Source organism: Glycine soja, chromosome 4 (genome assembly GCF_004193775.1).
Source record: "Glycine soja cultivar W05 chromosome 4, ASM419377v2, whole genome shotgun sequence".
In the NCBI taxonomy this organism is placed as follows: domain Eukaryota; kingdom Viridiplantae; phylum Streptophyta; class Magnoliopsida; order Fabales; family Fabaceae; genus Glycine; species Glycine soja.
Window position 1 is genome coordinate 48,942,170 of NC_041005.1, and position 14,693 is coordinate 48,956,862.

Here is a 14,693-nt window from a genome sequence, read left to right on the forward strand (position 1 = left end):
AGTGTAGGCTTTGTTTTGAATACGCGAGCTAGGTGGGGACTGAATCAAATCCTAGATACCCCAAAAGGATCACGATATATCTGTGACTAGATTTTTATCTCTCAGATATAAAGTCTGATTCTCTCTCTCTCTCTCTCTCTCTGGTTTTTCTAAAATTCTTCGCCCACCAATCACCTTCGAATTCATATCCATTTACTCTCTCTCTCTGTGTAAGTGTACATATATATAGGATATCGGTTACGTTCATACAACTCTTGTGACTTTCAACTTATGTTTTCTCTCTGCATTTATACATATACGTCTTGTCAACCTAAGCGTTTTTGTTTTTCTTTTCGTCCTCTTCTCTTCTCCACAATTAATATTATTAATTGCAACTGCGTTTATTAGTTTACCTTCTTGTGTAAACAACATGCTAGTAGTACATACCTTCTTCCTTCCCCCGTTACCATCTTTTACTCATCACTAGTGTAGTTGTTGTGGGGGAAAAGGAAGAAAAAAACAACAACATAAGAGAGAGAGAAGGAAACGAGGACACAGTAGTACCATTTATTCCTCTGCTTATTTATTAGCTATCAGCAACTGCTACGCATGGCTGCAAGTTCTTCTTCAAATTGGGTCATGGAAAGTGGTGATGTTCCTCATGTTTTGGCCGTTGATGACAACCTTATTGATCGCAAACTCGTTGAGAAACTCCTGAGGAATTCTTCTTGCAAAGGTACACCTAGCTAGCAACCGCTATCTATTCTTCTTCTTCTTCTTCTTCTAAAACTGGCTAGTGTTGTACGTTTCTTTTGTGGGGAGAATAAAAGTGTTCAGTAACACCTTTGTTTATGCCTCTTTGAGTGGTGTTTGATGCGTTCATTTTGGGGTTCTGCTTGGGAAATAGTTTTCAATGGGCCTTTTTTTGGTTGCTAATGCTGTTTATTTGCTGCAGTTACAACTGCAGAAAATGGGCCAAGGGCATTGGAGTTATTGGGCTTGACAAGTGGTGGACAGAACAACATGAACGGTGTAAGTCTTCTCTTTTCAGATTAATCAAAGTTTACCAACATGCGTGACACTGTTAACAGATATGTAACCATGTTTCTTAAACATTAGTTAGATATTTGATTCTGGGACTAGTGTATGGAAAAACATTAAATATTTGTAGAAAAATGTCTAACACCTTAAATAGTTCCAAATTTTTAATATCCTGAAGTATTAGTCTTCTGGCTCAGGGGACTCCCTGGATATTTTTTTTAAGTTTAATTTAATGAATTTAAAAGTGATAAATCAGAGTGTTCTACTACATACATTTTAACCTAGCTGATACGTGCTAACTAATTATAGACTATTTGCTACTTTGTAGAGATCCAAAGTAAATATGATAATCACAGACTATTGCATGCCAGGGATGACAGGCTACGAGCTACTTAAGAAAATTAAGGTATTTTTTAGCTTTTTATTCTTTTTGACTCATAGATGCATTCAATCATGCGATATTAATAGCAACCACAAACTGCATTATTTTTTAAACAGGAATCGTCTGTAATGAAGGAGGTTCCAGTAGTGATCATGTCATCTGAGAACATACCAACACGGATTAACAAGTAAAATTCTTAACATTAGCTATATATATAGTGCTACCATATATTTGTCTCTAGAACTAGAAGTGTAGATGTATTTTTCTATTGTTAAATCTGCACTGTCATTGTTCTGCTGAAAAACAGGTGTCTGGAAGAAGGAGCTCAGATGTTCATCCTAAAGCCCCTCAAACAATCTGATGTAAGAAAACTGACATGTCAGTTAATGAATTGAGAAAGTGAGATTTGACTTTTAAGAGAGTCTAAGCTTAAGCAAGAAGGCAAACACTATAATGAGATCTGTGGTCTGGTAATGTGAGCAGCAGCACTCCAGAACCCTGCATTTGTCATGGCCGTCTTTTGCTAAAATCTATAGGCCTTAACCAGAATGTTACCCTCTAATTTTAGTACTAGTTTAGGTGTAGGATTTCATTTCATTGTTTTTGAAGATGCTTTACTTTCTTGTAGACCTACATATTCCAATTTATTTTCCTAGAATATAATTCATGTTCTTTTTTTCAATGTTTAATTTACTAGGTGTTGGAAGAAGTTAGTTTTAGTGCCACAATAACTCCCCCCCTCAATATGAATATCTCTTGCTGCAGAAAATGGTGGTTAATACAGACTTTTCCTGTTGCCATAATGCAGAATCATTGCGTTTACATGCACTATCTATGAATAATTTGTTGACAATTTTCTATAACCAAAAGAGATGGCTGAATTGCATATTGGAGAGCAATAAGACCTTAGAACAACTCCTCCAAATTTCCAAATTGTTTATCCATAATGAAAAGAATGATGTAAAGCTATGTACTAGTATTACTATCACCAGAGGAAAGATAACAGAACCAAAGTGAGAACTGAACCATTTATTCATCCTTCTCAAAATTTCCTAAATCCCTCCATAAGAATGCTTGAGTCTATTAACCATTTTGGTTGGTGTCACCAATCAAAGTGCTTGCAATGATGGTGGCGATGTCTATGTTCATCCAAGCCCAAGCACTGCACAACAGGGTAACATGTGACAAACATGCACCTCCCTATACCTCGGAACATGCACGTTGCTGCACGACAGGGGCAACGACAACATATCATTAACTTGTTGCGCTTGTTCACTTTACTACTACTCTTCCTCTTCATCTCCTTGCTACGCTTCTGCCTCTCAACTTGTTGATCCATTTCTAACATTAAAAAAGAACACCCAGAAAATAGAAAACCAAAAAGATAAGAAATTTGGATAAACATGAATTAAGACAACTAAACAAGGTGTCTCCTTACCTTGAAGTCTTGAACTTTTGGTGAGGAACCAGCAAAATTGCCGTCAAGATGATGAGGGAAACAGCATCGGATGCAGTGGCGGTTGGAGAAAGAAAAAGATAGTGATTCTATAAAAATATTATGAAAATTTAAGCAAAGAATATTCGTTTTGAGAGGCTACCACTGAGTGAAAATTGTGGCATAGGTGAGATCTGAACAAGAGACTAGAGAGAGCCTTTTACGCGTTTTCGTCTTTTGATTGCATCCCAAATATATTAATTCTGTCCTTGTTCTTTTTACTATTCTTCTCATAACATTTTTTATTTTATTTTATTCTTTTGGTTGTTCATTATGGCAGCTTTAATTATTGATATCATTTTTTCATCTTACAGGTTGCAATCAAACTCATCTATTGTAATCATGAATGTGACTATTCGCATTTCAATATGTTACATTTACTTTCCTTTTTACTAATTTCGATAAGCATTTAATTTTTCTCTTCAAATACAAGTAAAAATTAATGTCTACTGGTATTCTTTCGTTTCCATTTTTTTTTTAAATTCCTTATTTTTCTTAAATCAAAAGTATTTGAGTTTACTATGAAATACTTTAAAATGTATAAATAAATAAATCAATACATTTTTTATGCACAAAATAAAAAAAACCTATAATTATAAATGAAATAATTTGAATGATGAAATACTTAAACAAGAGTAAGTTTGGAAAGTAAAGTAGAAAAAAAAGGGAGGAACATAAATACTGTATAGACATATTGGAGTGCCAATAGTCCTATAATTGTTATATTCATTTAACTTAGTTGTAACCAAAATTATTAACTCTGTTATTTCCAATATTTTATTTACTTTCCCAACTCATCAAGTAACCTTAATCATGTCAAATTTTGATTGTTCTTTTGTGTCAAATTGATCCATTGTTTCTCTTTCTCACCTCAATTTAGTGTTGTGAATCCAACCCCCAAGCCTTCTAAAAGGTCTTTGGTGAATATCATGTGTGATGTAAGAATATATAGAAAGGGGCGATGGTATGTGGTGGTTTGGAAGGCAAATAATGCAGCATGATGGATGATAAATCATAATTAGAGGGTGGGATCCTCTATTTTATGTCACAGTGAAGAAGAAGAAAATAAATTTTATAAAGAGTTGCTGCCATGATTTGGTCCTATAAACAAATAAAAGCTGGTTGAATAAACTTCGGGAATGAACAAGAACAGTGAGAGAACCGAAAGGAAATGTGAATTGTAGTAATCATTTCATATTTATTTTTTATTCCCACGAATATAAAAAATGAACAAAAACTCTACTATAAAGTGCCCACAAATGTCAAGAGAATATTCAATTCATTTAATTAACAAATTCATTTAGGATAGTGGTAAATGATAATTAAGTACTTTACACTATCAAAAGAAGGGTATTTCCTTTATAAAAAAATTAGTATCTAGCATTATGATACGTGTTTATTGATTAAAGAACTTAAAATATAAATACTTTTATTTAGAGAAAAAAAATTATGTTACTTATTATTTTTTTATGTTTTCTTATGATTTATATAATATAAATATTTTTTTTCTTTTAGTTATTTGTTAATAAGATGTTTAATTTTATTATAGTTTAAAAGTTAATTTATTCCTTGTCGGTAAGTTCCTCTTTTCGTATTCGTTAGTGTCAAGGTATTCTTTACGTATACGAATTGGAAATGACAGCAAAAACTAACGTAGGGAGGCCGTGATTTGCTTTCGCAATTGGAGGTCAAATTAAGTTTCTTAAATAGTGCTAAAATGAAAAATGTAGAAACAATACAAAAATGGAATAACATTGTTATCATGTGCATTGCGACATGCCAATTGTCAAATTAAAGAGTTTGATAATGACTGTCCCCCAATCTAATATACCATAATTGTTGTTTAATAAATCATAATTTATAGAAAAATGAAAACTATAAATATACAATAATTGTTATATAATAACTCATAAAATAATCACAAGATAAAATAACACGACTCCTAAATTTTTTACTAAAGATTAATTATTTATGTAATACATGTTTGATTAAGTTATTATCTTTTAAACCGATTAATATAGCTTATAAACTATTGTGACTTACCAAACATATTATAAATTTGTTTGGCTGATGCTAAATAGTTTTATAAATTTCTTGAAACCAAAAAATAAGAGTATTTTTAGTTGAAACTTTAATTATTTATCAATGATATAATAAAAAAAGTAACGTAGTATTTTATCGTAATAAAACTTTCTTAAACTATAAAAAATTAGATATTCACCTTCATGTGAGAACAATTTTGAGAAAAATATAACTAAAAAATATTAAAAAAACAATATTTTCTGATAATGTTGTTTTAAAAAAAAGTAAACCAAACATGAAAAATAAGTTTTCCAACTTCAGATTTTTTGAAAAATTAAAAATTTCTCTTATACCAAATAACCCCTAAGTAAAATGATTGATTTCTTAAGTTCATGTGTTAGCAAGGACGTTAATTAAACAAGTTATAATTATAATTATAACAATATTTTTATATGTGAATCTAAGGTATCTTTTGATAAAAAAAAATTAGGGATTAATTCTTCGAGATAGATCTATTTAATTGTATGATATCTCCTGATGTATGTCATTTCATATATATTGACTTAAATATCAAACTTTTTACCATATATATAAGGAACACAACTATCTACTAATCATACAACACTATGTAATGGATTATAACAACAGTAAATCATTTTATCATCGAAGTTAGCTAGCTAGCTATACCATGTATTTTTCCATATATTTTTTAGGTGCATGTAATTTTTTTAATCGTTTTTTTAAAACTTGTTCAATTGAATTAATGTATTATTTGAATCTATATATTATTTTTACGAATAACTTAATACATCTAAAAATTTTCTTTGAATAATGTTAGTAGAATACTTAATTAGTATTTAAACATACACTCGAGATCTACTTTTTTCTTTGTTGCGTCTTATTTGTACTTCAAATTATTTGTGTGATGCTTTATTACATGATACGCAACTAGCCGGATATTTAATTACATGTAAAGGACTTTGTGCGTGTTTTTAACGTGTGAAGGCGAACAACTAGAAGTTTAATTGGCCCTGGTTTCAGAGGTTTGGTCAAAAGTTGATGGATTGTTGATAGATAAAAATTTGGTAAGGGCATAAAACTATCCATTGCTTCCTAGTCCTTATTCTAGAAAATCAAATATCTTTTTCTTTTACCATTGAAATCAAATCTCCTTTTCAAGTTAATAACCCTGATTTCATAGGTTTTTTATTTTGAAGAAAATGGTTTAGGAGAATTTATATGATCACAAAAAAAAAAATCAGAAGAAACGAAAAAAAATGGCAGCACCCTCTCAAAAACAACAGAAAAATAAAACCCTTATTCATATATTTGTAAGACTCAGAAAAGAAAAGGATGCTAATTAAGAACAACATAGAGCAAAACATGTCTATTTACTAGGAATTGTACGAAAATTGTGTAATTTTTTCCATAAATTACTAAAATGGATAAATTTTATAAAAAGTTAAATAAATGAGTAAATCATCTTTGGAAAGACGATTTCAACATAAAAAAAAACTGTGTTCCCAAGAACAATTTCTCTTTTCCAGATTTTAGTTTTTTATAAAAATTGTGATAGTTAAAAAATCATTACAAATTAATTCTAAAACCCCCGGTTTCCTTTGCTAAATAAGAAACAAATAAATGCTTATGGGGACTAAAGAAACAATTTGTGACGGTTGTGACCTCCACAATTTTTATAAAAAAAATTGAAAAAAGTAAAATCACCTTTTGGAGCACATGCAATTTCTTCATGTTAAAATTATCTTTTAAGATATGATTTGCACATTTCTGTAATTTTTTTAATATCTATCCATTTTAGTAATTTATGAAAAAATTACAGACCATTTTTTCAATCCAACAATAAGAAACACCTAGTAGAAGAAATTGCAGCATATATGAAACTGCTCCTTCGTTATAATTAAATTAATTGGAAAAACAGAAAAATAAGCAAGATGACTTAGATGAGCATACAAAGGATAAAAGAAATTGAAAGACAGACAAGTAAAAGCTAGGTTATAGTATAGCTCATATATTGCAAAGAGAAGAACAACATTGCAACTTGGCCATCATCATATGGTAAACTCTCCACCCAAACAAAAGGCAAATAGAAAAGACTCTCTTTCCCATTGCCTAGCAAAAGAAAATTGGAGGCCTAAAAGAAACTTCTGTAGCTAATGATTGCTTGATAACAACCACAAGTAAGCCTCAATTTATAAAATTTCATTTACAAAAGCTGGAGCTGATTGCAATTTATATATTAGTCTACCAATTTCTTGTAAACACTCAAAAGCGTCATCCATTAAATGTTGCATAATATATTTTCTTTTTAATATTGTAACTTTCTACCAAACAAGGCTTAAACCATTCTCATAGCTATAGCGATCGTTGGGTTGAAGACATTCACATATTTGAGCAATTAGTGATTTTGAAGATAAAGCACACTCCTTAAATAAGCTAATAGTCATTTGATCCTTGACTATAAAAACTTCGTACCCCATTGTCCGGAGGCTCTTCGCTATGCGAAGGTATGGGGGAGGGATGTTGTACGCAGCCTTACCCTTGCATATGCAAAGAGGCTGTTTCCGGATTCGAACCCATGACCAACAAGTCACCAAGGCACAACTTTACCGCTGCACCAAGTCACCAAGGCACAACTTTACCCATGACTATGTAAATGAAAAAAACTTTGTTGATAGATGTGTTACCCACTTCAATAATCTCGTCTCTCCAAATAAATTAGTCTGCAAATGTGGGCTTAGAGATATCTTTCATGCAAAAAAAAATTCTCACTCACCCTGTTCTTTCCACTTATTCAACTTTTTTTTCCTATTTGATGCCACTGAACAAGAAAAACACTTATTCACTTAAGACGCTTGTTTTGTTGCCTTATTTATTTTTTTTTTCACTCTTTTACCATACACAACCCGGGACCGCCACAGAATCCTTATTCCTTAGGTTGTCCGGTGGTCCAAGGCCATCACTGACATACTATCAATGATGAGGTTTTGCCCCCATTATCTTAATTGAGGCAATTGCGTAGGTATTGCTTTCTTTAGTTGATAGACAACAAGAATTTTCACTTTCAAATTTTGTACTCAATGTTCTCACATCACTTATTGATCTATATCTTTTGTATAGGCCACACATAACGAAAAGAATTGCTCTTGTATGTTACTAGCTTGCCGTGCCCATATGTAAATATCCGTACATGGACGTTCCTGAATCCAAGTAATATAATCTGATATCTATCTCAGCATGAGCTATACTTGGTGTCATTGTGCATTTCTTTTGTTCAATGGCTTCTTGTGCTGCAGAAGGATAGGGTCTAGGGGAAGTTAAGGCTTAAGAAGCTTGTGCAGAAATGCTCATGTTAGCTGTTCTACCAAATTAGAGGCACTGCAATTGATATCCTTTCTGACAATTAGTGCATGAATGATTTAGTTTATTTTCGAAACTAAATGCATAAGCCCACTCTACCCAATATCGTGTGTTCGTGAACCCATACTTCAATTAGCTTGTATGTAACACTAAATAATGTGATACATAAACCTTTTGAAATACTTTTATACATACAATTGTTAGATCTTTAGATTTTGCTAGAGCGTTGGCATCAAAAGACAAAATGTGCAAATACTTCATCAGCAAGTAGCTGGCTTCAAGTCATTTAAGAATTACAATTAGCACATTCGTTAGACATTTTTTAATTTCATATCATACAAGAAAGGGCCTTAGTTTTTATTCAATTCTTTTACAATAAGAATCTACATTTGATCATCTAATGTCTTGTTAACCAACGTTTCGTTCCGAATAAATGAATGGATAGATTTCCTGCTTGCTTTTACTCTGTTTGCACTATTTATACTTGGTTTCCGTTTCTATGGTATGTCAAAGTTAAACGATTGTGTATTTAGATTTAGGTGTAAACAGTCAGCTTGTGATCTCCGAAGGTGTTACAACATAGTAGAGTTGAAATGGAAGATGCACTCAAGTATGTTGTTGGGATAGTGGAAGGTGAAGAATCTTGGTAACATCACAGTGGTTACCCTGAGGCATAATCAGAAGTGAGAATAACTTTGCAGCCACGGGGTTGTGCAACTCTTAGAATTTATGAAGTGTATAGATCCTAGACTATGCATAATCTCATATATATATATATATATATATATATAGTATACTTGTCATAAATATAGTTCAGGAGTATGGATGGACTAGGGCCCAAATTATACGCAGAAAATGATATATAAACTAGGGGGATAGTAAATAATAACATAGTCAAATGCGGAGTTCATCATTCCTATTAGGTGGTGTGGGTTATGTGGGTTCTAATTGCCAATGACCTTTGTTTATATGAATCATGTAGGTCCAGGATCTTAAGGTATTCTTCATCATGTTGAAGTATGCTATAAGATAATGGAGATTCCCAACTTATGTACTATTCTGCACTTCTTGTGCTTATTAATAATATTGTTTTTGCCTACCAAAAAAAAAAGGGTGGTGTGGGCTAGGATGGGAAGCAGCCCAAACTGAAACTGTCGTGCTTAATTATTGCCAAAAGCTTAAAACTATTGCTAAAAGTATAGGCAAGGACTTGAGAACAGTTTATCAAGTGTAGTCTATGTGATTGTTGCATTTTTTTTTCAACAACTTATGTAATTTGTTCAACCAATTAAGTTACATTTCCTTGATTGGTTGTATTTTCTTATAGCTAATAACCTTTTTCTTCTTCAGTCAGGAATTAGGGTTCCTAGTTTCTTATTAATATGTGAAATATTTCAAGTTGTATTTTAGGTGGAACCTAGCTTATCTATAACTAATAAAGGTAATAGGAAATTTTGGTTTTTGCTTTTATTTATTTATTTATTTAACTAAAATAACTTTCAATTACACATACTGTTATTTTATAGAGTTAATTATATACTACTCTTATTTTCTACTCAACTTCCTCGATCTCTCTCTCTCCCTCATCTTCAATCTCTTATTTTATGTTTTATTTTTAAAAAAAAAGAATGTAAAGACTCTCTTTTCCCTACTAACCACTGAATTATACCTACCTTTTATTATAATTCTTATACATTATTATATTTTTTACATTCTTGCTTAGTGTATAATAATTAGGCAGAGATAATTTTTTCATTATTATTATATTATCTATGAGGAACATTCCACTGTGATTCTTTTTCAATAAACTTTAACTATTCTTAAAACTTATGAGAACATTTTTTCTCCATATTATATATGATAAATATTTACGGAATAATTATATAACCATTGTTAAATCCTCTAAGAGCTATTTTTTATATAGTTTATGATAAATGAATATGCAATAATGATTTAACTATTGTTCAAATAAAGAAAAATATAGAGGTTAAGACTTATTTTCTATTAGTTTGTAAAATTAAAGGTTTTTGACAATTTCTTATTTTATAATAAGATTAATGCTTTTATGAATATATCAAGTGTGACGTGGAATACTAAAGGGGTTTAAGTTAATTGAATCATGTATGTAAATTGTTGTAACCTTTAATTTCTACTATCCAATGTTTGATTTCTCTCTTTAAAACCAAAAAAATAAAAATTGCTGTGGAATGCAGTGTCCATCCTTTCTTATATAATCAAACTCCTATATCTTAACTCATTTCTTAGAGACCATTTTTATAAAAAAATCCACTTTATATCGATTTAATAAAAATAATGGTGATTCACTTTTTTCATTTATTTTTTTTAAAAAAAAATCAGTTGTTTCTCAATTCTTATTGCGGCACCAACCAAACATACTGCGGCACCTTGTTTTGCTGCCCCGTCTTTGTCTCCTCCTTTACACACAAAAAAAAAAAAAGAAGAAGAAGAAATAATAAAGAAAATTCTCACCAACCATTTTATTACTAAAGACACAATCAACTTGTGTACATGAGTCCAACTCTATACAATTAATATCAGGCGTAATAGAATAGCATATTCATGCAGCTGTAATACTATAACGGTTCGATTAAATTTGTAACTTTCCTCTCTTTTCCATTCTTCTTAAATTTGAAATAAATGTTTTAATCCTTATGAAATAAACAAATTTTAATTTATCTTTGTAAAATATTTTTCTTTAATTTCTATTTTTCTAAAATATGAAAACAATATTTTTATGTTAACCTTAATTTTAATGTAAATAAATAACAATGATCTAGAAAAAGAATAATTAAAGGTATCATTTGCTGTCATAAAATTACATACATTAGTGGATATTATTTGATATTATTATTTAAATTTTCGTTGAACACATAAATAATTAACAAATGTTAATTAATAGTAGAGGAAAAAATAATTATTTAAACCTTTTGAAGGATGGAAACTGTTTTTTTTTTAATAAAAACTAAAATCAAAGGTAACTTATTTTACAAGGATCCAAAAAATAATATATATATATAGGAATCAGGTCATTAAATTAAAATAAAAGATCACTTACTAATTATTAATTAAGACTACACGTGCATCACAATAGAAAGGATTGGGAATCAAGGGTGAAAAATACCGGTGAGAGAATAAATATTAAATATATGTATAATTTTAGTTAGCAATTAATTTTGAACCTTTTATTTTAATTTAAAAACGTTATTTAATCCTCTTATCTCTCATGCTAAAAACACTTCTCTCGACTTACCCCTATATCTAATATCCTTAAGTTATTATTGTAGTATGAAGGTAGCTAAAGGTTGGACACTTGAACGGGCATCAAGCAGTAATGGACGTTTGACCCCTTTCCAATAAACAGACATAATTTTAGTTTATTCCACAAACCAATGACATTGGTTGTAGACTTGAAGAAGATTCTTTCTAGAGACAAGTGTAGACTTGAATGCACGACCTGGTAAATGCGAAACTCTATATTGTTCGCTTCAACCAACTCCTAGGAGTTTAACTTTATTTAAGAAAGTCTTTTTCATTTTTATTAATTTCTTTTAAAAAAGAAGAGTATTCCTTCAAAATTATAGATTAAAAATTGAGCAGTGGTGCGATGTGTGACAGATCAATCACACATTTTGGAAGCATATGTTCTTAACATTCCAATTCCCATTAAGCGTGGTTGCAAACAACACAGAAAGCTGTGTGATCGCCACTTTCACATAAATACACAGCCTTCAGTCTACTCTTGTAGACCCGTAGTTATGGCCAAACGATCCAGGCTATTTTTTTTAATTATTAAATGGGGATAAAAATATTTAAAAAAGAATAAATAGTATGATATTTCACAAATTCTGACTTTTAAGTCAGTAAATTATTTTATGATTTTTATTTTTTTTATTGAAATTGTATAAATATTTACAACTTTATAAATTTTCAAATTTTTTATTTAATATTTTCTATATTTTTATTTAATATATTTTTTATAAATGAATCACTAATAAAATGAAATTGTGGTTATATGTATGGCTTTAAAGTTAAGCTAGTTGCAATCTATTATAATTAATAAAAAATCCTTAATATTAGAAAAAAAATATAAAATAAAATAATATATAAAATATTAAATAAAACTAAAACTAAAACTAAAAATATTAATTTAAATAAAATTATTTACGATTTCAAAGTGGAATTTAAAAATAATTAGAAAGTCGTAACTTTTTTTATAATTTCATTAGAAAAGAAAACAAAAAATAAAAATCATAAAATGATTTACGATTTTGAATTCAAAAATCATGAAATATCCTATTATTTATTATTTTCTGAGTATTTATTTAAAATTTATTGTTTGATAATTTAGAAAATAAAATTAACCCTTTTAGGTAATTTTGTCGGTAGTTATCAACATTATGAACATTATCTTGCTCCTTAAGCTACTTTCATACTAAAATACTACTAATTAATAACTTACTCTAAACACTCGGTTAAAAATTATATTCAGTTGGAGTTTTTTTTAAGAAAAAAAAAAACTAATGTTTTTTAACTTATCAAGACATACATTGCTAATGGTATTACTCATGAGTTATCAAGAATAACTCTATTGGATCTTGATCTCTATATTTTTATAATTATATGAGATAAGTATTATTAAGTAAAAAAAATTATAAACTGATATTAATAAAATAATATTAAAATTATATAATACACAAATTAAATAGTATTAAAGAAACATATATGATATCATAATTTTATGACATTAAAAATTAAAATATAATTTTATACTCTTATCATGTCCATATATCCTATCATATTCTATCGTATCCTCAATCAAACCAGTCCTAAAGTACATATACAAGTTCAAATCAAATATGTATTATAATATTTAGGTCTAAATTTCAAACAATAATGTCCATTAAAAACAAGTTTATCTCTAAAATTAAAAAGGAAATGATATATAGCTTTTTCCATTTTATTCAAGAAAAAAAAACATATAACACTGTATTAAGCATTTTTCATTGACCAGATGTATATCAGTTTTCTGTCGGTTCTTCATTGGTTTTCATCGAGTTTTCACATTTTGTCTGTTTTTTTTTGTTCTTTAATCGGTTTGTCTATAAGTCGGTTCAGTGGTTTATTTGAACCAGACATTGGCTAGTTCAAGTACTATTGTAGTTTTTTGGTCTAAACGATCCATTCGATGCAATTTTCAAAACAGTGAAAAAAACAACTCCTCACTATACTACGAAGATTACCATTATATGCTAAGAGAAGATAAAATGGCCATTGAGATATTTCTTTTTCATTGATACAAACCCTGTACTAATTATAATTATAGGTCTACATGGAATAACAACTATGACATCATCTTCGTTTAGGAAAAAAAATCCTAAATTCATCGTATAAAATACTTAATTTTCCTTCTTTTGGATCTTCTTTAAATCGGCCTATCATTTTTAATTAATAATCTATATGTATTTAATTAGCACAAAAGTCCGTGCAAAATACGATGGTTATTTGTGTATATATTTATATTATATAATTATATATTATTTATATTTTCATTTTTAATGATAAATTTCTTAACTTGGTAGGGGATATATATATATATATATATATATATATATATATATATATATATATGTTGATACTTGGTAGGCTATATGCATTGACAAAAAAAACTATTAAATTCATTATGATTTTAACCGTATATGAAATTGTTTAAAAAAAATCAAGGAAGAAGATAAGATAAATAATAAAAAATAATACATTTCACAGAAATTAATATGAATTTAATTGAGATAAAAAATTACATTGACAAATAATTATGGACTTTCATATTATTAAAAATTATTGAGTTTTATAATAATTACTTAAAAAGTTATATATAATTATTATTAAATAATTGATATGATGAAAATATTTACATTACTAATATAACAAAATTAAACACAATAGAGATTAATATTCTATAAATACTGTATTTCTTTGGTCCAAGCTATCAAAATTGCAACGGCCACTGACCAAATAGTTGACTGATAGTTATTAATAAATCAAATTTATTTTATTTTTTAAAAAGATATTACACACAAAACTTAGCTAGCATTGACGGTATGTTTAGAAACATTTAGTTATGGGTAAGTTTAGACTTCATAATGGAGCTTTTTAGTCTTTACACCTTTTTTTTTTTGTAATGTACGTAGGAAATAAAAGACAAAACAAACAGAGAAAATGCATGGGTCCATCTCAATTGGTTAGTTAAACATGCCTACCAAATGCATGGGTCCATCTCAATTGGCCTTTTTATTTTCTTAACAAGAATTGACCTGAGTTTATTGGTTTATAAATTGAACAAATCAATAGTATATATACTTCTTAGTACAATAAAAT

General features: G+C 29.0%; 1 protein-coding gene and 1 long non-coding RNA gene across 2 annotated transcripts; one reads left to right on the forward strand and one right to left on the reverse strand.

Annotated features, from left to right (window-relative positions):
* The first annotated feature begins 409 nt into the window (after nt 1–409).
* On the forward strand, nt 410–2,084 carry LOC114410177 (two-component response regulator ARR17-like). The gene is made up of 5 exons (XM_028374006.1): nt 410–715; nt 935–1,011; nt 1,349–1,426; nt 1,519–1,589; nt 1,710–2,084. Exons 1-5 carry the CDS (start codon nt 589–591, stop codon nt 1,795–1,797), a joined length of 441 nt encoding a protein of 146 aa, XP_028229807.1. The 5' UTR covers nt 410–588; the 3' UTR covers nt 1,798–2,084.
* Nucleotides 2,085–2,235: 151 nt separating this feature from the next.
* Nucleotides 2,236–3,078, reverse strand: LOC114410179. The gene is made up of 2 exons (XR_003666277.1): nt 2,841–3,078; nt 2,236–2,743 (listed from the first exon to the last, which is right to left on the reverse strand). It is a non-coding gene; the product is annotated as an uncharacterized LOC114410179 (long non-coding RNA).
* Between the last annotated feature and the right edge of the window lie 11,615 nt (nt 3,079–14,693).